Source organism: Vicugna pacos, chromosome X (assembly GCF_048564905.1).
Source record: "Vicugna pacos chromosome X, VicPac4, whole genome shotgun sequence".
NCBI classification, from domain to species: domain Eukaryota; kingdom Metazoa; phylum Chordata; class Mammalia; order Artiodactyla; family Camelidae; genus Vicugna; species Vicugna pacos.
In genome coordinates, this window is record NC_133023.1 from 104,344,363 (window position 1) to 104,368,478 (window position 24,116).

General features: G+C 54.3%; 2 protein-coding genes across 5 annotated transcripts; one reads left to right on the forward strand and one right to left on the reverse strand.

The window, feature by feature from the left end:
- Nucleotides 1-6,563: 6,563 nt before the first annotated feature.
- Nucleotides 6,564-8,631, reverse strand: LOC140691842 (melanoma-associated antigen 8-like). Its single transcript, XM_072956067.1, has 3 exons — nucleotides 8,443-8,631; nucleotides 7,777-7,845; nucleotides 6,564-7,702 (listed from the first exon to the last, which is right to left on the reverse strand). Exons 1-3 carry the CDS (start codon nucleotides 8,500-8,502, stop codon nucleotides 6,824-6,826), a joined length of 1,008 nt encoding a protein of 335 aa, XP_072812168.1. The 5' UTR covers nucleotides 8,503-8,631; the 3' UTR covers nucleotides 6,564-6,823.
- Nucleotides 8,632-15,767: 7,136 nt separating this feature from the next.
- On the forward strand, nucleotides 15,768-20,994 carry LOC140691744 (melanoma-associated antigen 10-like). Of its 4 annotated transcripts, none has more exons than XM_072955639.1 (3): nucleotides 15,768-15,872; nucleotides 19,340-19,480; nucleotides 19,678-20,994. In XM_072955639.1, exon 3 carries the CDS (start codon nucleotides 19,678-19,680, stop codon nucleotides 20,476-20,478), a length of 801 nt encoding a protein of 266 aa, XP_072811740.1. In that variant the 5' UTR covers nucleotides 15,768-15,872; nucleotides 19,340-19,480; the 3' UTR covers nucleotides 20,479-20,994. The 4 variants fall into 4 exon arrangements, with proteins under 4 accessions (XP_072811740.1, XP_072811739.1, XP_072811741.1 ...); XM_072955638.1 differs by lacking the exon at nucleotides 15,768-15,872 and adding an exon at nucleotides 15,958-16,207; XM_072955640.1 differs by lacking the exon at nucleotides 15,768-15,872 and adding an exon at nucleotides 15,958-16,207 and having other exon boundaries at nucleotides 19,380-19,480.
- The last annotated feature ends 3,122 nt before the right edge of the window (nucleotides 20,995-24,116 follow it).

The following is a 24,116-nucleotide window of genomic DNA, read 5'->3' on the forward strand; positions in this document are numbered from 1 at the left end:
ATATGGTCACAATAGTTCATTCCCCATCAATGGATATGGCATACTGCTCTTTGGGGGAGCTCTTTAGCCTGAATCTACCAGTAAACTTGTATAATGCCTCCGTCAAGGCCTTGTATACATATTTGTTAGGCTTCTTTTTAGGTAACATTTAACTTTTATTGCAGTTATAAATTGAGGTATTTTTCTGTTACGTGTTCTAAATAGTCATCGCTTTTGTATGGCAAGGCTCTTGGTTTTGCTGTGGTGATCTTCCATCCACTATTTTTCTGAAATCTCGTATTCATTTGACTCTTCCATGGGCCCATTCCTTTGAATCTGCTTAGATACGTCATCGTGTTGTGACGAGGAACATTCATTCTTTCTTTTCAATATATGTATTTCTTATTTATTTTGATATCCGTAGCTCGGGCTTTCTGTTTCAGGGCAGCTTCAGAAATCAGAGGTGATCACATCTTTTTAGGACCTGTTCATGACAAGAATGCTTCTAACATTTCACATTTCTGTATGTTTGCTGCCAATTGTAGGAAAGGGAATTTACCTTCCAATCTTACCTTGCTGAAGTTCCTGCCATGAACTCGTGCTGAATATCTTTCAAAGGCTTTTCTGTCTCCGTTGACCTGATCAAAACTTTTTTTCTCTGCGGATTTGTTAACACAGGGATTTACACATGGAAGTATTTTTATAATGTTCAATGTTTATGTCTTTTTTTTTTTACATTTTTATTGATTCATAATCATTTTACAGTGTTGTGTCAAATTCCAGTGTTCAGTACAATTTTTCAGTCATACATGGACATATACACACTCATTGTCACATTTTTTTCTTTGTGATTTATCATAACATTTTGTGTATATTTCCCTGTGCTATACAGTGTAATCTTGTTTATCTGTTCTACAATTTTGAAATCCCAGTCTATCCCTTCCCACCCTCTACCCCGCCCCTCCCCCCGGTAACCACAAGTCTGTATCAATGTTTATGTCTTGAACACAGCCTGTGCTCTGGTCTGTCTTATGTCCCTCTGAATTCATATGCTAAAATTCTAACGCCTGATGTGATCGTACTAGGATGTGTGACCTTTGAGCTTTGAGAAGTATTAATTTCACAGGGGAAGAACCCTCCTGAGAGGGATTAGTGCCTTATCAAAGGGACTCAGAGAGGTCCCTCACCCTTTCTGTCACGGGAGATACCAGGAAAAGTCTATTAGTACCCTGAAGAGGGACCTCACCCAACCATGCTGGCACCCTGAACTTGGACTTCCAGCCCGAGGATGGTGAGAAAGAAATTCCTATCTTTTGTAAGGTCTGCAGTCTATGATAATTTGTCACAGCAGCCCAAACAGACTAAGGCAGACTGTCTGTTTATTTCACTGCTATGTTGACTATGTTATTCATTTAATTTGGATCTTTTTCTATGTGAGTGACTTTGGCCTGGATGTTTATACAGCTTTCACGCCTTGATTCAAACACCAAAGCAAACACACAAACAACGAATCCTACAGCTAACCTCATACTTAATAGTAAAAGCCTGAATGACTTCCTTCTAAGACTTACAAAAGCCCAGGGTGTACATTCTTAAGCAAATTCTTTCGAGGCATAGAAAACATGGAAGTCTAGACCAATGTAACGAAGCAGGTATAAGAAGAAAAAAAGATAAACAGATAGGAGAAGGAAAAACAAAACAGTCCCTATTAGAAAATGACATCAACATCTGCCTAGAAAATTCCTAAGTGCGTTTAGCAAGGTCACTGGACATGAGAACAATATAGAAATATTAATTATATATTTTTGTACACTATCATTGTTCTTAAAATTGAAAATTGGAAAAAAAGATCAATGTCATTTATAACTAAGAACTAAGAAACGTGGAACGAAATCCTTAGTATAAGTCCAACAAAATATGTGTGAGATATGTGTGCTGAACACCACAAAACACTGATGGAAGTCATCAAGAAAGAGATAAATAGAGAGATGTGTGGTTTTCATGAATCATGAGTCAATATTGTCACGATGTTAATCATCCTCACATTGTTCTATAGAATCATCACAATCACAAGGAAAATCCCAGCAGGAAGGAAACAGCTTGGTAGTTCTTCAAAAGCTAAACGTAGAAATTAACATATGACCCCTTAATTCCATTCTTAGGTATATACCAAAAAGGCTTGAAACTAGATACTCAAACAAGTACGTGTACACGCATGCTCGTTGCAACTCTTCACAAGAGCCAAGAAGTGGAAACAGCCCAAAAGTCCACCAGTGGAGGAATGAGTAAACAAATTGTGTCACGTATCTATATCTATAGCTATAGCGATATATCTACCTACATGTATGTATATATATGTATTATGTATGTATGTGTGCATGTGTATGTATGTGTATATTGATACATACGTACCATGGAATCATATCCAGCCTTAAAGAGGAATGAAGTCTGGTATATGCTATGTAATGGTTATATCCTCAAAAACATGATACCAAGTGAAATAAAGCAGACACAAAAGGTCATATGTTGTATGATTCCATGTGTACGAAATATTGAAACTAGAGAAATCCGTGGAGACAGAAGTTAGATTACTAGTTGTCAGGGGCTTGGGACAGGGAGAAGCTGCTTAATGGGCAAGAATTTTCCATTTGAGGTGATGGGAATGTTTTGGAAATGGGTAGATGTCTTGGTTGCACAACTAAATGCCACTGAAGTGTTTACTTTAAACGGGTTAATTTTGTATGAATTTTACCACAGTATATTTTTTAAATTCCAGCAGGATTTTTTTCTAAATATAAATGTCTGATTCCCAAATGTATTATGAGTAACGTCTTTATGTAAAGTCAAAGAACTAGAATAGTCTAAACAAAAGAGAGTATCAGTATCAAAGGTCCCACACAATTTAATGTCAAGACTTTACTATATAACAGGGGATGCAATCTTTTCATGTGGTTTTGGTAGATTTTGTGTGTCATATAGCTTCTGTTGCAACTATTCAACTCTGCTGTTGTAGTGCAGAAACAGGCATAGGTAACGTGTAAATGAAGAGGCATTGCTGTGTTCCAATATGAACTTTGCTTACAGAAATAGGTGGCAGAAGGAGTTTGGACTATTAGCCATACTTGGCCAGTCCCTAGCGTTATTAGCAAAGGGCCAGTCAAATAGGCCAAATGAACGTAACAGAAAGTTCAGAATAGACCTGACAAAAGTTGCAAAGCAATCCAATTATGCTAGAATAATTGGACGTGTGTGTGTGTGTATGTGTGTGCGTGTGTGATGTGTGTGTATGTCTGTCTGTGTGTGTGTGTGTATAAAACACTGAGAAACAAAAACCAGAGATCTCAACCCACACCTCAAAAATGAAGATAGGCTTAAATGTACGGATGAAAACTAGAATGCTTATAGAAGAAACCATAAGAGAAAATCTTTGTGATTTTGGTTCTCTAAGATTTTGTAAAATTTATAGAGTCAAATCAGAATGATGAAAATGTTCTGGACTTAGATAGCAGTGATGGATACAAAAATGTGTGCAGTTCCTAAAAGCCACTCTGAAGTGTACACTTCAGAAGGGTGATGGTATGGTATGTCAATTATTTCTCAGTAAGAAAAAAGTGCCCCAGACTCTAACGATTTCTGACAATCTATGTCTTGCCCAGTATACACCAGAGATGTCTATCAGAGAATAGAAAAAAGTCATTCAAAGGTTCGAAATCTTTCACTCTCCACACTGCAAGTTACAGCAGATGGCAACTTCATTAACCCATCTACCTTAGAAGGGCATTGTTATGAACATGCTTGCAAAAGCTGCGTCTGCTCTTACAGTCCCATAGATTTTGGATGGTTGTGTTTTCATTTTCATTTTCATTCACCTCCAGGTATTTTTGATTTCCACTCTGATTTCTTCGGTGACCCACTGGCTGTTAAATAGCATGTTGTTTAGCCTCCACCAGTCTGTGGGTTTTGCAGGGGTTTATTTGTATATGACTTCTAGTCTCAAAGAACTGTGATGGGAAAAGTTGCTTGATGTGATTTCAATCTTCTTAAGTTTGCTGAGACTTTTTTTGTGATCTAGCTTGTAATGTATCCTGGGAATGTTCCATGCACACTTTGAAAGAATATCTATTCTGCTGCTTTGGGATGAAGTGTTTGTGTGTGTGTGTGTGTGTGTGTGTGTGTGTGTGTGTAAATATATATACAGTTATTTATAACATAGATATGTAAAGTCCATCAGGTCTAAAGTGTCATTAAGGCCAGTGTTTCCACATGGATTTTTTTGCCTGGATGATCGATTCATTCATAGAAGTGGGGTGTTACAGTCTCCTACCATTATTGTGTTACTACCGATTTTTCTCTTCACGTCTGTTAATAATTGCTTTCTGTATTTAGGTGCTCCTATGTTGGGTGCACATATACTTATAATGTTATATCTTCTTTTTGGATGGATCCCTTCATCACTTTGTAATTCTTTGTGTCTTGTTACAGTCTCTGTTTTAAATTCTGTTTTGTCTGATATAAGTATGGCTACCCTGGCTTAGTTTTTATTTCCATTTGCATGGAATAACATTTTCAATCCCCTCACTTTTAATCTATGTATGTCTTTAGATCTCAGTTGAGCCTCTTGTAGGCAGCATATATATATGGGCCTTCTTTTGTATCCATTCAGCCAGTCTATGTCTATGATTGGAGTATTTAGTTCTTGCACAATTAAAGAGATTATCAATCAGTAGATTCTTATTGTCCTTTTGTTAATTGTTTGGGATTTTTTCCATTTTTTTGTTGAGTTCTAGTCATTTTACAATATTGTGTCAAATTCCAGTGTAGAGCACAATTTTTCAGTTATACATGAACATACATACATATATTCATTGTCACTTTTATTTTGCTGTGAGCTACCACAAGATCTTGCATATATTTCCCTGCACTATACAGTATAATCTTGTTTATCTATGCTATATATGCCTGTCAAGATCTACAAATTTTGAAACCCCAGTCTGTCCCTTCCCACCGCCCCCCCGCCCCCTTGGCAACCACAAGTATATATTCTATCTCTATGAGTCTGTTTCTGTTTGGTATTTATGTTCTTCTTCTTCTTTTTTTTTTTTTTTTTTTAGATTCCACATATGAGCAACCTCATATGGTATTTTTCTTTCTCTTTCTGGCTTACTCCACAGCACTTTCCTGCCCTGTCCTCTGCAGTAACGCCCACAATGCCGGCGGGCTGGCAAGGTGCTCTCTGGCGCTGAAGCCAGGACACAGGCTCAGCCTCGGAAACTCAGCAGCCCTCCACGGGACCGGAAGTGCCCGAGCACCTGCTCAGGTGGCATCAGGGACCCTGAAAGCCAGGACCTTCCTGTGCGGCAGGCAGCAGACTAGACACAGAGGAAGGATGGTTAACTAGTTTCTCTTTACAAATCAGGCTAGAATACCCACCAAGAACCATCTTTCATCTCCAAGGAGGATTCTGAGCTGTTTTGTATTCAGCCTCGGCGGCCGTTGCCTCCCTGCGATTTCCAGGACCATTCCGCACCTATGGCTTTGGAGTCTGACCATCGAGGGAAGCTGCGCCATCAGTGTAAGTGTCCAGCAGACCGTTTCCAAGAACACACCCCAGTGTATCCTACCGCGCGTTTGGGGCGGTTACCAAACCTCTTCAACTATATATGCCAGGACGGAGTACACTGTGAGCCACATCAAACGCCACTCCTCCCTGCAGCTGGAGCATTCTGAGTGTCCTAGCAGCTCAGGCAGGATAACCAGGTCTCTAAGCATCCCTGAACAAAGTGCATCTTCCCCTCTCGCCCAGGAGATGTATCCACGATCCCAGAGGGACTGCTCAGAGCAACCTCCCACCTGACACGTTCCTCTCACCACTAACAAGTGCCGTCTGCACGTCTGCCTGCCGCCACCACCCAGCTTCATTACCATCACCTCCCACAGAAGGACCCCCGTCCCCCCACCTTCCCAAAGCCCCGAACTGCCCTGGCGCTGGGCACTTACACTTGGGTGCTCTTTCCCGCACCCCCAACCCCTCGCCCTATTTTTATTTGCCCTGTGGGACTTAGGAGACATTTCACCAACGTCCCGACGTGACTGCGGCTCCTAGACTATCCTAGGTGTGGGCTGTCCTGCTTTTCCGACTGTCCCCGCTGCTAACCCCGAGCCCTCCAGAGAGCAGAGGCTCAGCGAACATCTGCGGAATAAATGAAATGTTGAGCAGGGATCCTACTGATTCACACTACATTTCTCCTTTCTTTACTAGCCAAGAAAATCCAAGAGATAGATAGATAGATATGTCTATGTATATGGGTTTTTTTGGTTTTGTTTTGTTTGTTTTATAGAATGACAGAGGTGAATGAAAAAATTAGGTCAAACAATATATTTTTTACATGTATTTCTCCATTGACTGACCCACGTCAATTCCATCGATAACTCCTTTCATATTTCCAGGGAAACTTCATCCAGATACCACGTTACCTCGTCCAGGAATGCAAACTAATCTGGAAGGTTAATCATGTTGCTTTACAAAATAGGAAAACTCTTAGACTTGAATGGATCCGCAAAAATACACGAGAGATAGACGTCACTGACAGAGACACTGACAACATTTATTCCTTCTATTAAGAGGATCAGCACTTAAAAGATTTCTGATAAAACAGAGACAAATTTCTTTGTAATCGTAAGGAATACTAACCAACAAAGACTATACTCCACCTGGCCTGGGGCCTCACTCCTTAGAAGGCTGACTGCTCGCTCTCCAAACACAGGGTGAAGGATGGACTCCCTTCCTGCCCGGCAGGAGAAGCTGCTGGACAGGGGCCTGGAGGAGCCCGGCTGCAAGTCTGGCTCAGGCCTCCTCTTCCTCATCACTAGCAGCCTCATCTGACAGGGATGGGAAGGAACTGGGACCCCGTCTACTGGCCCTGTGTAAATGCTCCAGGACTTGCAAGTTGCTGATCTCCGCGTGGGCCCGGGGGCCCCACAGGAACTCGAAGCGAGCGGGATCGCTGTTGGCCACCTGCCGGTACTCCAGGTACCCCTCCTGCACCCACACTTTGGTGATGAGCTCCCTGGGCTCCCCGTAGATGAAGTGCTCCCTCCCAGCACGCAGCCCCAGCTTGCTCAGTGCTCCCCACACCTCCTCCTCAGGGAGGCGCTCTCCCTCCAGGTGGATCATGCAAAGGAGCATCACCAGGAGGCCGTTCTTGGGCATGCTCTGCCCATCGCCCAGCATCCCATCACAGGTGAGGCCCAGGGTGGGGACCAGGACATACCAGTGGCCCCCGGGATCCACCTCCTTCACATCCACCCCAAACACCAGCTGCATGTACTCAGAGGCCTGGCTGAAGACCGCAGGGAAGTGGTCCTGGTATTCTCTGAGGAAGATACTCAGCATTTCTGCCCTGGTGGTCGGCTGCTTCCGGTGATACTTGAGGAGCAGGAAACCCACCAGGTCAGTCACCATCGAAGGCGCTGCATCATGGAGCAGGGACACGGCACAGGCAGAGTAGGAAGAGGAGACTGAGGAGGAGGAGGACCAGGGGGATGCGCCCCCCTCCCGCTCAGCCTCCATCTGCTGAACATCCATCAGGCCCCGGGAGTCTCTCGGGTCCTGAAGGTCTTCCGCAGCCTTGCGGAGCTCACTCATCTCAACGGGAGGCACGATGAGTGGTGTCGGGCAGCCGAGAGGAGCGAGGGAAGGGGTGACAAATGGGGACCCACGGGCCTGGGGGAGAGAGGGTGTGTCAGCAGGCTGGGCTGAGAAACCCACCCTGGGGGGCTCTGACAAAGGCCACTTACTGGTCTCCTCTCCAGGGGTGCCCTCGGCCTCACAGGGGCTCTCCTGCTGGTGGACGGTCGTCTGTGAACCTGTCGGGGGAAGTGAGGCAACTCCTCAGGGTGCAGCCGGCACAGCCGAGGTTCTGGGGGCAACAGGGGGTGTGTGGAGTGGACGTTGGCCTTGTGGGTTCCCCTCTGTTCTGGGAGCCCCCGGGTACACACTCAGGGCCCACACCTCAGCTGGCACTGCCGGCCTCCTGTGCTCTGTGACCCGAGGACACGTGTCTCACACCGAGGCCTTCACCTCCCGGTGTCTGGAGCCCCTGGGAGAGAAAGGAGGGGAGACCTCGGGTCTACACTGTGGCACAGCCCTGGACCCGCGTGTTGGCAGGAGGCCTGGGCTCTGGCAGGTTCCCAGTCTTCTAGGGTGGGAGGTCCTGTCCCCGCTAGCTCAGGGTCTTCACCGTGACTCCAAGCGGGACCTGGGATTCTGCTCTCCAACCACCTGAGTGCCCCTCCTTATAATAAGTCCCCGGTCTCTCTGAGCCCTGGATGCGGAAGTCAAGACACACCACGTGTGCTCATCCCGCCTGGGGGCCTCCCAGGGCTGACAGCAGGGGCAGGATCGGTTGCGTCCCCTCTGTTCTGGGGTTTATGGTCCCCTCACTCCTCCCTCGGGGTCCTCACCTTGAGTCTTGGCAGGAGCTGAGATTCCCCCCTCAGCCCGCCTGAGGCCCCGCCCGTCATATCAAGACGCCAGTCCCTCCGAGACCCGCATTTCACGAACTGCTGCGTGAGGTCATCCCGCCCCGTGGTCTCCCAGGACTGGCTCTGTTCTGGGGTCCAGGGTCCCTGAATGCTAAGTCGCGGTCGTCACCCTCACTCCCAGGCGGCTCTGAGATTCTCGCCTCCGCAGACCTGAGATCCCCGCCTCCCTTTCACTATGTCCCCAGTCTCTCTGAGACCCTGATGCGGAAGTCAGGACAAACCTCGTGGGCCTGACCTCCCCTCGGGCCTCCGGACAGCTGATAGCAAGGGCGCCTTTCTGTGGGGTGGCCTATCTTCTGGGTCCCGGGTCCCCTCAGTTCTCCCTCAGCGTCGTCACTCAGGTGGCATGTCGTCTCCCCTCTGCCCACCCGAGGCCCCGCCCCTCATCCCTGGACCCCAGTCCCTCGGAGACCCGGATGTCAGGAAATGCTGCCTGACGTGATCCCGCCCCATGACCTCCCAGGACCGACTGTGTTTTGGGGTCCAGGGTCCTTCACTGCTCGCTCGCAGTCGTCACCTTCACTCCCAGTGGGACCTGGGATTCTCTCTTCTGCAGATCTGAGGGTTCCCCGCCACCTCACACAAAGTCCCCGGTCTCTCTGAGACCAGGGAGCCGCAGTCACGACACAACACGTGGGCCTGTCCTGCCCTCGGGCCTCTGGGCAGCTGATAGCAAGGTTCCCTGTCTGTGGATGGTCTCTTTTCTGGGTTCCGGGGCCCTTCCTTCCTCACTCAGGGTCCTCACTTTGACTCAGGCAGCATGTGGTCTACCTTCTGGCAACCCGAAGCCCCGCCCCTCACCCCAAGACCCCAGCCCCTCTGAGACCCGGATGGCAGGAAATGCAGCCGGTGCTCACCCTGCCCCAAGGTCTCCAAGGCCCAACACTGTCCCGGGGTGCAGGAATCCTCCGTTCTCCCTCGGGGTCCTCACTTTCACTCAGGCGGCATGTAGCCTCCCCTTGGAACCCCCGAAGCCCCGCCCCTCATCCCAGGACCCCAGTCCCTCTGAGACCCGGATGTCAGGAAATGCTGCCTGACGTGATCCCGCCCCATGACCTCCCAGGACCGACTGTGTTTTGGGGTCCAGGGTCCCTCACTGCTCGCTCGCGTTCTTCACCTTCACTCCCAGTGGAACGTGGGATTCTCTCCTCTGCAGATCTGAGCGTTCCCCGCCATCTCACACTAAGTCCCCGGTCTCTCTGAGGCCAGGGTGCCGCAGTCAGGGCACAACACGTGGGCCTGTCCTGCCCTCGGGCCTCCGGACAGCTGCTAGCAAGGTTCCCTGTCTGTGGGATGGCCTCTTTTCCGGGTTCGGGGACCCCTCAGTTCTCCCTCAGGGTCGTCACTTAGGCGCCATGTCGTCTAGCCTCTGGCCACCCGAGGCCCCGTCCCTCACCCCAGGACCCCAGTCCCTCGGAGACCCGGGTGTCAGGAAATGCCGCCGGTGGTCACCCTGCCCTGTGGCCTCCAAGGTCCAACACTGTCCCGGGGTGCAGGATCCCTGCGTTCTCCCTCGGGGTCCTCACCTTGACTCAGGCGGCATGTAGCCACCCCTTGGAACCCCCGAGGCCCCGCCCCTCATCCCAGGACCCCAGTCCCTCCGAGACCCGGATGTCAGGAAGTCAGGACCCCACGAGTGCTCATCCCACCCTGGCCCTCCCAGGGCTGACAGCAGGGCCGGGGATCTTTGGGGCCCCTTCTGTCCTCCCTCAGCGTCCTCAGCTTCAGCCCTGGCCGGGTCCTGGGACGCCCCCTTGTTGACCCGAGCCCACACCCTCACACCAAGGCCCTCACTGCCCTGAGACCCCCAGAGGAGTCTGTGGACTCACATGAGGCCACCAGGCCCAGGGCTTCCCAGGACTGTGGACGCCAGGGGCTGAGATGGATTCCCCGGGGATCCCGCAGCCCTCCCTCTGCTCCTCACCTGGGCTCGAGGCTGGGCCTGGGCCTGGGCCTCTCCCTCTGCCCAACAGATTATGATCCCATTGTACTCCGACCCTCCACAGCCAGGACCCCCGAGAGGGAAGTGGGGATGAGGGGGTGGGGATCTGATCCTCGCAACCCTGCCTGGAGTCTCCCAGGGGAGACCGCAAAACCGTCCTGGATGCCTGCCCCCGCCCCCGCGTCCCCTCACACGGTTCTACCTTGACTCCTGGCAGCACTGGGCTCCTTCCCTGTGCAGACCTGAAGCCGGCCTCCCTCACCCAGGCCCTCACCTCTCTCACCTCCCAAGGGTGGGGCATCAGTGCACGTGACATCCGGACCCAGTGCCCTGGAGTCTGCCAGGGCTGTCGGGGGCAGCTAGGGGTGCCGGAGGTGGATTCCCTGGGGTCCTCAGTCTCCTGTGTCCTCACCTTGACTCCTGACAGGATCTGGGAGCCACCCTCTGCCCTCCTGAGACTGCGTCTCTCAGACCTAGCCTCTGACTCCCCGAGTTCACTGAGGAGGTGGGGGCCGGGGACTGTTCAGCCTGACAGCCCCATCCGGGGGCCCCCAGGATTCCCACGCGGGGCCGGTTTGCATTCTTAGGGACCCTCTGTTGTGGGGTGGTTGGATCTCTCTGTCCTCATCCAGGAGGGTCCTCACCCATCCTCGCACACAAAGGCTGCAGTCCCCGCAAAGATGCTGGAGGGGACCTGCCTCCTGGTGACCGTGAAGGGGTAGAGAGCAACACACCTTCCCTCGGGGCCTCCTCGACCACCAACCTGACTTCAGAGACGGTCTGTTTGAAAGACTTACCTTTTCCTGAAGAGGCTGAGCAGTGGCAGGGGAGTTGCGGATCCCTTGCGTTGATGACTAGGTAATAGTACCTGTTCCAGAGCCGTGACTTTCACTTGTTAATTCTCATGCATAGTAAGAAGTACGTTTCTCATCTGCACCTACTGTGCGTGTATCTATGACACGTGTGTAGGCTGTGTGTGCTTATGTACGCGTACATCCACGCACCACCTGTGTATGCACTAACGCGTGTATCTGGATGCATGTTTATATTTTACGAGGGTTCGTATGTACGTGCAGACGGTATACATACTTAAGGTGTAAAAGTGCACCTGCTATAACCACGTGTGAATGGCTCTGGTACCGCCACCTTATTGTCCGTGTCTTCCTTACGTTCTGTTTAAGTGACGTGTTTTGCACAGGCCAGTCCTCACCCAGGTTTGATGTCAGGTGGGTATTAGCAGAGTCTCAGGAGGGAAATGCCTCAACTGACCCATCTTTCTTGCTGTCCCGGTAGAGCCCCAGGGCTGAGGCATGTGTGTCCGGGGCCCTGCCCCAGCTGTAGGCACGAAACCGCTCAGAAGCGGGAGATCTTTCCTCCTACCGGTCCTGCCATCTGCGTCTGTGCAGCCCACAGCCCCTCCCCCACTCCCTGCTGCCCCCGCCATCCCGCAACAGAGGAGTCAGCTCCCCACAGACAGCAGTCATCCCTTCGGGTGTCCTCATGTTATTTTAAAGCCTTTATTTTTATAGCACCTTTAGGTGCACAGAATAACAAAGAGAAGGTACAGGGATTTCCCATTTACTTCCCGCCCCCACACCTACATAGCCTGCCTCCTTATCAGCAACCCACCAGAGTCGTCCATGTGTCAGAATTGATGGACCTACGTTGTCACCTAGAAATTAGAGTTTCCCTTGGGGTTCACTCTTGCTGTTGCACATTCCCTGGGTTTTGGCAAACGTGTATGACATGCCCTCATCACTGGGGTATCATGCAGACTATTTCACGTCACTAACCACCCTGTGCTGTACAGCGCCTATTCATTCCTCTCCCCACAGCGCCTGCAAACACTCATCTTCTTAGCGTCTCCATCATTTTGCCTTCACAGAACGTCACATAGTTGAAATAATACCGTATGTTGCCTTTTCAGAATCACTCAGTTTGTAATTGCATCGAAGGTTCTTCATGTCTATTCCTTGCTTGATAACTCATTTCTTTTTTGCACTGGGCGACACTCCATTTCCTGCACATACCAAAGTGTATTTATTGACCGACGTAAGGACCTCTTGTTTGCATCTATAGTTTGGCAGTTCTAAGTAAAGCTGCTATAAACATCCATGTGTAGGTTTCTGTGCGGACACAAGTTTTCAACTTCTTTGGGTAAATACCCATATGGTTTCTGGATCATACGGTAAGAGTTTGTTTACTTTTATAAGAACCTGCCAAGCTGTTCCAATGTAGCTGTACCATCTTGTATTCCCACCAGCAATGAATGGGAGTTCCTGCTGCTCCAAATCCTCCCCAGCATTTGGTGTTGTCACTGTACCAGATTTTCCCAATTCCAGTACGTGTCTAGTTACGATGTGTGTGTGTGTGTGATCATCAAGTGACTCCTCACACCTGTTGATCACTAGGTATCAAGCTGGGAAAGGCACAGTCAAGCTAAAGATTTTGAGACTCCTGCCCAAAGCATCAGGAGGCAGCTTCAGTCACACTGTGTGTGCAAGATTTTGTCCTCTGGACATCATTCCTATTCCTCTTTCTAGGAGGAAAAGCAGAAGAGGCAACTGGAAAGCTCAGAGGAAAAGAATTTAGGATGGCTCTAGGTAACTCAGATTGGTTCCCACCTTGAGAGACCGTGTGTGAGCCCAAACGCTTCTGAAGCAACCACGTGGCGGGCACATCCTCCAAGTCGGAGCTGTGACCGTGAGAACTTGGAATGTGGCTCTGGGTGAGGAAACGTTTCCTCGGGGGGCCAGGGGAAAGGCCGACGGTGGAAACTTTCCCTGACACTCAGAGAGTCCCCAGAACACCCTCGCTCACAGAGCTCTGTGGTGGGCTGTGTGGATCAGGACGGAGCACCTGCAGAGGTCCTGATGCCTCCTCCCCAGGGCCAAGCCCCTCAGCACAGTCCATTCCCCTGTGCTGGTCCAGGGCCCCTGAGCGTCACCCATGCTGGGTCTAGAACAAGCTATGTCATGTCTAAGCACTTCTGGCACGCGAGGGGTCCCATTCTCAATAACAGAGCGGCGGTGAGAAGAGGAAACCCACCTGAGTCAGTGGACCGGGAGATACACACTGGTTCAGAAGCCTCACACTGTGGGGAAGGCACATCGTACACGCACAGTGACAACAGCTGCATCTACTGTCCACGTCCTTGGCCCAGACATTGTAGGGACAGGCCACACCGTGTGTAAACGCGCACCAGTGCTTTCAACGGGTACGATCACTATGCCCGTTTGACGGGCAGAAATCGAGGCACAGACGGTTTCCACGACTGGCTCGGCTTAGCGGCCGCAGGACACACATTCAGTCTGAGCTTTGTGTGTGTCGAAAGCCCTGTGCCCCACTGGTCTGAGCCGACTCGCCAACACTCACGGGGGCCCCAGCTGTCCTGCACGCTGTCCTACCAGCTGGTGCCTCATGCCACGTAGCTGAGAACACAGGGAAGCCAGGCATCGGTGCTCAGGAGAGCCTGACACCGGATTCTGCCCACGTGGCCTGTCCCAGCCCCGCGGGATCACCATCCATCCTGAAATGGAGACGGGGCCCCAGGAGGCGGGTCTGGGTCTAGGACAGAGGGTGTGAGGATGGAGAAGGCTCCTGGACGTGGGGGTAAAGGCTCGGCCCTCTGAAGTCTGCTCTTGTGTTCAGGCTGGGGCCCTGCTCCCACTTCCTCCTGCCCACTCTGCTCGGCTTCTCTCCCAGCCGACTGGGGGGCCCACGTTCTCCTGCAGGCTCACTGCCCTGGGCAGATGGGGTGTCAGGCAGGCGGCAGGCCTGTAGTTCAAAGCATGGTGCCCTCGGGTCCGGTGGGCTCTCAGGGCTCCCGCAAGGGGACGGGGATCCGCGCCTCAGGGCCCAGGGCAGGCACCTGTGTCTGGGAACTGCCCAGGTTTCCACATGGGGCACACGTGGCATGTTTGGTCCATGTGTGTGGTGTGTGGATGTACGTGTACATAAGCACATACAGTCTAGACATGATATAGATACACGCACAGTAGCTGCAGATGAAAAATGTAGTTCTTACTATGGATGAGAATTAACAAGTGAAAATCACGGCTCTGGAACACGTACTATTATCCAGTCATCAACCCAAGGGATCCGCAACTCCCCTGCCACTGCTCAGCCTCTTCAGGAAAAGGTAAGTCTTTCGAATAGACCGTCTACGAAGTCAGGCTAGTTGTCGGGGAGCCCGCGAGGGAAGGTGTGTTGCTCTCTGCCCCTTCACGGTCACCAGGAGGCAGGTCCCCTCCAGCATCTTTGCTGGGACTGCAGCTTTTGTGTGCGAGGGTGGGTGAGGGCCCTCCGGGGTAAGGACAGAGGGGTCCAACCACCCCACAACACAGGGACCCTAAGAATGCAAATCGGCCCCGCGCCAGAATCCTGGGGACCCCCGGGCGGGGCTGTCAGGCTGATCATTCCCCGGCCCCCATTTCTTCAGTGAACTCGGGGAGTCAGAGGCTAGGTCTGAGAGACGCAGTCTCAGGAGGGTAGAGGGCGGCTCCCAAGTCCTGTCAGGAGGCAAGGTGAGGACACAGGAGACTGAGGCCCCCAGGGAATCCACCTCCGCCCCACCCCCGACAGCCCTCGGAAACCCCTGGGCTCGGGGTCCAGATGTGATGGGCACTGATGCCCCAACCTTGGGAGGTGAGTGAGGTGAGGGCCTGGGTGAGGGAGGCCGGCTTCAGGTTTGCTAGTGAAGGAGCCCAGCGCTGCCAGGAGTCAAGGTAGAACCGTGTGTGGGGACTCGGTTTGCAGGCATCCAGGTCGGTTCTGCGGTCACCCCTGGGAGACCCCAGGCAGGGTTGCAAGGATCAGATCCCCACCCCCTCATCCCTGCTTCCCTCTCTGGTGTCCTGGCTCTGGAGGGTCTGAGTCCAAGGGGACCAAGCTCAGGTGGGCAGAGGGAGGTGTCCAGGCCCAGCCAGGAGTCCAGGTGAGGAGCAGAGGGAGGGCTGAGGGAACCCATGGAATCCATCTCAGCCCCTGGCGTCCACAGTCCTGGGAAGCCCTGGGCCTGGTGGCCTCATGTGAGTCCAGAGACTCCCCTGGGGGGTCTCAGGGCAGTGAGGGCCTTGGTGTGAGGGTGTGGGCTCGGGTCAACAAGGGGGCGTCCCAGGACCTGATGGGGCTCAAGCTGAGGACGCTGAGGGAGGACAGAAGGGGCCCCACAGATCCCCGCCCCTGCTGTCAGCCCTGGGAGGGCCTGGGTGGGATGAGCACTCGTGGGGTCCTGACTTCCTGACATCCGGGTCTCGGAAGGACGGGGGTCCTGGGATGAGGGGCGGGGCCTCGGGTGGCCAGAGGGGAGATCACATGCCGCCTGAGTCAAGGTGAGGACCCCGAGGGAGAACGGAGGGATCCTGCACCCCGGGACAGTGTTGCACCTTGGAGGCCACAGGGCAGGGTGAGCACCGGCGGCATTTCCTGACATCCGGGTCTCAGAGGGACTGCGGACCTGGTTTGAGGGGCGGGGCCTCGGGTGGGCTGAAGGGAGGCTCCATGCCGCCTGAGTGAATCTGAGGACCTTGAGGGAGGATCTAGGAGACTCTGGACTCCAGAATAGAGGGGACCCCAAGCTATCTACCCCTGCAGTCAGCCCTGGTAGGCCCTGTGCTGATGAGCACATGGCAGCGTGCCCTGACTTCCGCATCCGGGTCTCAGACGGAGTCGGGATGTAGTACAAGGAGGGGGAGCTCAAGGGGGCAGAGTGGAGAATCCCAGTTCCTGCCGGGCGTCAAGGTGAGGACCCTGAGGGAGGCCTGAGGGGACCAGAGACCCCAGCACAGAGTCGGTCCCGGGAGGTCATGGGGCCGGATCACCTCAGGCAGCATTTCCTGACATCCGGGTCTCAGAGGGACTGCGGACCTGGTTTGAGGGGCGGGGCCTCGGGTGGGCTGAGGAGAGAATCCCAGTTCCTGCCGGGCGCCGAGGTGAGGACCCTGAGGAAGGACTGGGGACACCCTGGACTCCAGAATTGAGGGGACCCCAAGATATCTACCCCGGCAGTCAGCCCTCGGAGGCCTCAGGCCGGACGAGCCCACGGCAGCGTGCCGGGACTTCCGCATCCGGGCCTCGGAGGGACTGGGGCGCTGCTGTGGGGAGCGAAGCCTCAGCTTGGGAAACGCAGGGCGGAGGGCCTGTCAGGACAGTGAGCAAGGACTGTGAGGGAGGACTGCGGGACCCTGGACCCCAGTACAGAGTCGTTCCTGGGAGATCATAGGGTGGCATGACCACAGGCACATTTCCTGACATCCGCGTCTCAGAGGGAATGGGGCCCAGGTTTGAGGGGCGGGGCCTCAGATGGGCTGAGGTGGGAATCCCCGTTCCTGCCTGGCGTCACGGTGAGGATCCTGAGGGAGGACTGAGGGAACCAGAGACCCCAGATCAGTGGGGACCCGCCGAACCGATCCTGCCCCTGCTTTTATCCCTGGGAGGCCCCAGGGCGAGATGAGCACACATTGCTCTTTGGTGTCTCGACTTCCCCATCCGGGTCTCAGAGAGACTGGGGCCTTAATATAAGGAGGGGGGACCTCAGGTATGCAGAGCAGGGTATCCCCGGTCCCCCTGGTAGTCAAGGTGAGGACCCTGAGGGAGGACCAAGAGACCCTGCACCCCGGAACAGAGTCGGCCATGGGGGGCTATAGGGCAGGATGACCAAAGGCAGCATTTCCTGACATCCCGGTCTCAGAGGGACAGGGCTCCTGGTATGAGGGGCGGGGCGTCAGATGGGCAGAGGACAGAATCCTAAATTACCAGGGGGCAATGTGAGGACCGTGAGGGAGCCTTTGCCCTTGTGCTGGGTCTTGGAGGCCCCAGAGCAGGGTGACCAGGTGAGATGTTTTCTGACCTCTTACTCAGAGGTCCTTGGGAGGTGAAGTCCCTGGTCTGAGGAGTGTGGCTCAGATGTGCAGAGGGTGGTCTCCCCGGAACCCCCAGTAGGACTGGGCAGACCCCCTCCCCAGGTAGAGGGGGCCTCAACAGAAACTTGCTCCTCTGGTCCTTCCTGGGAGGCCCGGGTGTAAGTCAGGAGGCATCACCTCCCCACTTTATCCTCAAACTCAGTGCGATGGTGGTGTCGGCCTGCAGGGGACAACCTCATGTTAGCGGAGGGGAGGTTCCAGGACTTGCTGGGCGTAAATGTGAATGTCTTGATACTGAGAGTAGAGAGCGAGCCCACAGAATCCGGCCCTGCCCCCTGTCATCCCTGAAGTCCCTGGGCAGGAGTGGCCAATGGTGCTGCCCCCTCACCTCTGCCCCAGGCTCTCAGGGAATTCAGACCTAGTTCTGAGGTTGGCAGAAGGAGCCACAACCGGTCAGCAGCAGAAGGACTCACAGGATGTGCCAGGGCTCAGGAAAAGGACCCTTTGGGTGGATGCAGGGCATGAGGAGACCCTCACCCCAAAAGAGATGGGAACTTACAGTGTCCGGCTTGAGCTGTTTCAGCCCTAGGAGTCCCCAGTCAGGTCTGGCCGGATGGGGCCTGCCATCACTTCCGTCACGTGGTTGGGGGTGGGGTATCTCAGGGTGTGAGGACCTTGGTCTGAGGGGAAGCATCAGGCCAGCAGAGGGAGCGGTCCTAGGATATCCCACGTGTCAAGGCAAGGACTCTCCGTGAGGACCAAATGTACCCCGCCATCTCAGGAGAGGAAGGACCCCACCGGGTCCAGCTGACCCGTGTTCCCAGCCCTGGAAGGAACAGTCAGTGGTGGCCCTAAGTGCCGTGCTCACTTCCATCCTGGGTGGGAAGGTGGGAGTCTTCAGGGAGTTGAGGTCTGGGTCTGACGGGCAGATGTCAACTCGTCATCCCAGGTGGGGGCAGGGGGGAAGAGCAGGCCCTGGCGGGAGTGAGATGCATGGCCTCCAGGCACTGAGGGCACCTCCGCCCAGGGCAGAGGGGCCGATCCCCGCTGCCAGTGCTTCTGGTTTTTTCGGGGGGCTGGGGGTGGATGTTGTGTAAATGGATCCTGGGACCAGTTTCCACGTAGGGGAGAGGTTCCCCGGACCAACAACAGTTCTCAGACAGCAGCAGAGTGTTCAAGAATTCAACTGCGTTCTGACACCGTCTAGCCAGAGATGGCATCAGACCCTCTGGTTCAGGCTCAGTCCTCCAAGACTGCCCTCCCCCCACCACTTCAGAAGCCCACCGCAAGGCAAGGTTCTTCCCTGTGCTGCTAAATGGCCAGCTGTAGGTTGGGGATTCCAACTCCCTCCTCCTTGGGTTTCCACCGCTGGTGACAAGTCGAGGCTGTTACTTGTCCTTCTGAAAGACGTGTCCTTCTGAAAGACCTCCAGAGGTTGCCACGCCCTCCTCCTCAGGTTTGGTTGATTTGCTAGAGTGGCTCACAGGTCTCTGACAAACGTATTACTTCCTAGATCACCAGCTGAACATAAAGGGCATGAGTCACGAAGAGCCAGATGGAAGAGGTGCTAGGGCCAAGGTGTGCGGGAGCGGGGCCGACTTCCCCGCTCTCTCAGACAGTGCCACTTGCCCCAGCTCTCTACCTGCTCACCAACCCAGAAGCTCTCCAAACCCATCCTCTTGGGGTTTGACGGAGGCTTCATTACATAAGCACGATTGGTTAAACCATTGGCCATTGGCAATTGAACTCAAATCTCCAGCCTTTCTCCCCTCCCTGGTGGTGCTGGGGAGGGGCCAAAAGATCCAAACTTTTAATCACATGATTGGCTCTTCTGGCAACCAGCCCCATTTTAGGTGCTTTGCAAACACATCTCATTCACATGAAAAACAAAAACAGCACATTCATCACTCTCAACACTGAGGACATCCCAAGGGCTTTGGGAGCTGTGAACAAGGAACTGTGCACAGAAACCAAAGTCAATGACCAGAGGTATCCTTGTCCTGAATCACAGCAGGGAAGGGGCCTCCTCTCCTTTCTCTCCCGGCTTTCAGGGAGGTGAGGACCTTGGTGTGAGAGGACGGGTCAGATCCTATCTGAAGGAACCACGCCTTGGCGACAGAGAGAAGAGTCCCGGGTCCTCCCAGGAGTCAAGGTGAGGGCCCGAGGGAAGGGTGAGGGGACCCGCACGCCCACAACAAAGATGGGACACCAAAGTAAACCTCGTTCAGCCCTAGAAACCCTGGGAAGGTCGATAAGCTTGTCCTCCCACAAGGCCACTGGGTCCCCACCTGTCACCGCTGCCCAGACTCCTGTCAGCTGCCAACACCTGTCATTATGTCCCTGGTTCAGATGAGTGAGCTCCGCCAGGCTGTGGAAGACCTTCAGGACCCAAGAGACGCCCAGGGCCTGGTGGATGTGCAGCAGCTGGAGGCTGAGCAGGAGGGGGCCGCATCCCCCCGGTACCCCTGCTCCTCCTCAGTCTCCTCTTCCTACTCTGCCGGTGCCGAGTCCCTGCGCCAAGGTGCAGAGCTTTCAATGATGGCTGACCTGGTGAGCTTCCTGCTCCTCAAGTATCACCGGAAGCAGCCGACCACCAGGGCAGAAATGCTGAGTATCCTCAGAGAATACCAGGACCACTTCCCTGCGGTCTTCAGCCAGGCCTCTGAGTGCATGCAGCTGGTCTTTGGGGTGGATGTGAAGGAGGTGGACCCCAAGGAGCACTTGTACATCCTGGTCCCCACCCTGGGCCTCACCTGTGATGGGATGCAGGGTGGTGAGCAGAGCATGCCCAAGAACGGCCTCCTGGTGATACTTCTGGGTGTCATCGTCCTGGGGGGAGGGGGGGTGCCTGAGGAAGAGGTGTGGGGAGCACTCGGTGTCATGGGGGTGTATCCTGGGAGGGAGCACTTCATCTACGGGGAGCCCAGGGAGCTGATCACCAAAGCGTGGGTGCAGGAGGGGTACCTGGAGTACCGGCAGGTGGCCAACAGCGATCCCGCTCGCCACGAGTTCCTGTGGGGGCCCCGGGCCCACGCGGAGACCAGCAAGCTGCAAGTCCTGGAGCATTTGTTTAGACTCAACAGTGAGGGTCCCATTTCCTTCCCGTCCCTGTCTGAGGAGGCCGTGAGCAATGAGGAAGAGGGGGCCTGAGCCAGACTTGCAGCCGCGCTCCTTCCAGGCCCCTGTCCAGCAGCTTCTCCTGCCGGGCAGGAAGGGAGCCCATCCTTCACCCTGTGTTTGCAGAGCGAGCAGTCAGCCTTGGAAGGAGTGAGGGCCCGGGCCAGCTCGGGGGGCACGGCGTACAGCATCTCTGGGCTCCTCCCGTCCTTTACGGTGACATGGAAATTGATCTTTGTTTCCTGTAGGTGTTTTTCAGTGCTGTTCCTATTAATAGAAGATTTAATAAGCTTCAGTATCTAACTTTGTGAATGACAGTGATCACAACGTGTGTATGCTTATCCAGTTCAAACACAACAGTCTTCCTCTTCTGTAAAGGAGACTGAAATCTCTCTCTCTCTCTCTCTCTCTCTCTCTCTTTTTTTTTTTTTTGGTCATCCTGGATGACATAATATGGAATTGCAATTAGAATTGTTTGGGAAATGTGAGAGTAATTAGCAATGATACAGATGAGGGAAGATTTAGAACAATAAAAGTAAAAATAATTAACTTGCTTCTTACCCCTTCTTGTTTGTCATTTTATACGTGTAATATCCCTATGTTTAATTGGGTTTCCATGGGTTATTTAAGAAAGTAGGAGAAAATCAGTGTGAATCAACAGGATCCCTGCTCACCATCTCACTTCATCCGCACACATTCACCGAGCCTCTGCTGTCCGGAGGGCTCTGTGTTAGTGGGGACACTAGGAAAAGCAAGACACACCCCACACCTAGAAGGACAGGCTAGGAGCCCAGTCACATCAGGAAGATGGTGACATGTCCCTGAAGTCCCACAGAACAAGGGAAAGAAGCGGCGAGGCGGAGGGGGTCCGGGAGAGAGCACCCAAGTGCAAGTGCGCAGAGCCAGGGCAGGTGGGGGCTTTGGGAAGCTGGGCTTCCTTCTGTGGGAGGTGACGGTAATGAAGCCGGGTGGTGGCGGCGGCCAGACTTGAAGAAGGCGTGTTTTGGGTTTGAGAAGCCACAGTTCGGATGGAAGGGCGGCTGGGAGGGGGCAAAGGTTGTTCCTTGACTCCCTTCGTAGGAGCTCGGTGTTGAGTCCAGCTGGGAACCCTCCCCCACCCCTCAGTGTAACCTAGCCTCTAATCGGGAGAATTTACTTAGTTTCATTTAGGAGACATGCTTTTTGGCTGATTAGCTCTTCCACATCCTACTGAGCTGCGTGTTCTCTAACATGACCTGGATAACAAACCAACCAGCCAAGTGCCAGAGGAGGGAGTGGGAGGGTCTGGGGCCAAAGAAAATCAGAAGCACCTGCCAATCATCGCGGTTCCAACAGGCAGCGCGCCCCGCGCGAGGTGCTTGGCGCACATCACACGCACCCCTGCAGTCCTGCGGGACGGGCCTCCTCACACCCGCCCACTGCACAGATGAAGACCCTGAGGTCGTGGGGCTCGGGAACCTTCCCAGGATCACGTGCTAGTAAGTGACGGGGTGGGGCCGAGACCCCTGGTCTGAATTCATCTAGAGCCCACGCTGCGCCCACCCATCGCAGCCTGCGGCCCACCTCCTGACCCAGAGTCCACTTCTCTCCTCAGTGTCCTCGTGGTGTCTGTCGGGTGACAGAAAGTAGGATCCTGAGGCCCAGGTAGTAAAAGCTGGACCAAGAAAGGAAGGTGACTGTGACAGTCAAAGCCAGGGTGAGGACTGTCTGCGGTTTCTTGAGAGCTGACCCTGCCAGTTGGTGGCACTGCTGTCCAGTCCCAGCCCTTATCCCACACGACAGCACCCTGCCCTGGTCCCCTCCTTCCCCGGGGCCCTCCTGGCCAACTCGAACCTGACCTGCTGACTTGGTCATCACAGGGGGTGGGGGTGTGGAGAGAGAGACAGAGACAGAGACAGAGAGAGACAGAGAGAGACAGAGACAGAGGCAGAGGCAGAGACAGAGAGAGACAGAGACAGAGAGACAGTCACGGAGACAGACACAGGGACAGAGCGAGAGCCAGAGCGCGAGACCGGGCTTGAGACTGGGATTGGGTTTGTGGTTGACTGGGTCTTGAAGGCCACATTTCTTATGGGATAACATCCCTAACGTAGACTTTTCAGAAGCTGCAGAAAAGTTAACACTAGGGAACATCCTGACACCGTCTCCCTGTCCCCAGTGGGGGAGGGGAGCGGCCGTAACAGAGCTTGCCTGGGGCTCCTTTGGAAAGTGCATTGCACCCGACGGCCCCTGTGCCATTTGAGCTTCTAAGGATGGCTTTCCCGGGTCTCCTTGGCTTTGGACAACTACGAAATGAGTCATCACTGGACAAGGAAGACTCCCCTTTGCTGCTGTCCCTGTGGGGTGCAGGTGGCTTCCGGGCAGACACAAGGCCCCCAGTCTGGGCTGAGGCCGTGGGCTCGGGCGTCCGCAGTGGACCACAGGCCGGCTCTACTTCTCCGTCAGGCGGATCCTAGGCCCACGACTCCACCTTCCCCGGCCCGGGCCGGGCCTTCCCTGCCACCTGCCCCGGGTCAGACGGGAAGAGTCCACGGCGCTGCGCCGCAGAGCGCTCAGCACCGCCAAGGGACGGCAGGCGCCCTCCGACCTGCTCGAACTGTCGCAGTGACCGTGCACAGCTGCTTTCAAGGACACTGAAGCCAGCTCCTGGGCGACATACAAATTTGTTCGTTCCAAGATACGCTGGGGACCACGTTCACGTCCTGTCCTAGTCTGCTGTCCTCAAGGACCTCTTTCCGGGTCTGGAGGGGGAGGCAGATACACCCAAGCTCTCAGGGAGACAGGAGCACCCCACCTTGGGACTGGACATGCAAGGCGGGCTGTGGGAGCCTTGGGAGGGAGCCTGGGACCACAGGAAGACCCGACTGCCGAGGTGGCCTTGAAGCCGGGCCGGCCTTGAAGCCGGGCCCCAACATGCAGAGCGGCCTGTGGATAGAGACGGGCATTGCCACCCGACGAGGCAGCTTGAGGACATGCCCAGACAGGGGAGTTCTTGGCGGGTCCCAGAGCAGCCGGGGACTGGGTGCGGGTCTGGCCCAGGGCCCATGGACGGTGACGGAGAGCGGTTGGGGGTCCTCTGGGCTGGCGGACACCGGGGGCTAAGGCAGGCGCAGCGGCCGGCGGGCCAGGCTGGGAAAGGCAGGCCTTGGACGTCGTGAGGGCTGGTATCTGAGTAACAGGTGTCCTGAGCCATGGCTGAGAGCGACCCCTGGGGCGCGACACAAAGCCACGGCCCAGCCGGCCCGGGGCGGGGGCGGGGGCGGGGAGGGCAGGGGTGCGTGGGATGGAGGGAGGCAGACCTGTGAGGGGGCAGGCCCACCAGACCCAGGGTGTGAGGGAGGGCTGGAAGGAGCGGGCGGCAGGCGAGGCCACAGGGCTGGGATCGGCCCGCCGATGTCCCAGCCTTTGGGCCCCCTCCTGAGACGCCCCCGTGGCCTCCACTGAAGTTCGAACTCTAAGGACACGTCCCTGCAGGAGGGAGTGACCCGAACAAGTGCTCTGTAAACCTGTTTAGAGGCACAAAGACCTGCGCCCAAGCTCCAGTCTCGGCCTAGGAGCTCCACGAAGGCTGACAGCCCTCAGACTCGAAGGCCCCTTGGGAGAATCTCTTTCGAACCCCTTGCCCTCCCCTTCTGGAACAGGGAGTGGCCCTCAGAGAGGACAGACGCCTC

Coding starts and splice junctions, on each gene's coding strand:
- LOC140691842 (XM_072956067.1), bottom strand. CDS start 8,502: ATGACGGGCGGGGCCTCAGGCGGGCTGAGGGGGGAATCTCAGCTCCTG. Junction 7,846..8,442: donor AGCTCCTGCCAAGACTCAAG/GTGAGGACCCCG, acceptor TTCCCCCGACAG/GTTCACAGACGACCGTCCAC. Junction 7,703..7,776: donor CACCCCTGGAGAGGAGACCA/GTAAGTGGCCTT, acceptor TCTCTCCCCCAG/GCCCGTGGGTCCCCATTTGT.
- LOC140691744 (XM_072955639.1), top strand. CDS start 19,678: ATGAGTGAGCTCCGCCAGGCTGTGGAAGACCTTCAGGACCCAAGAGAC.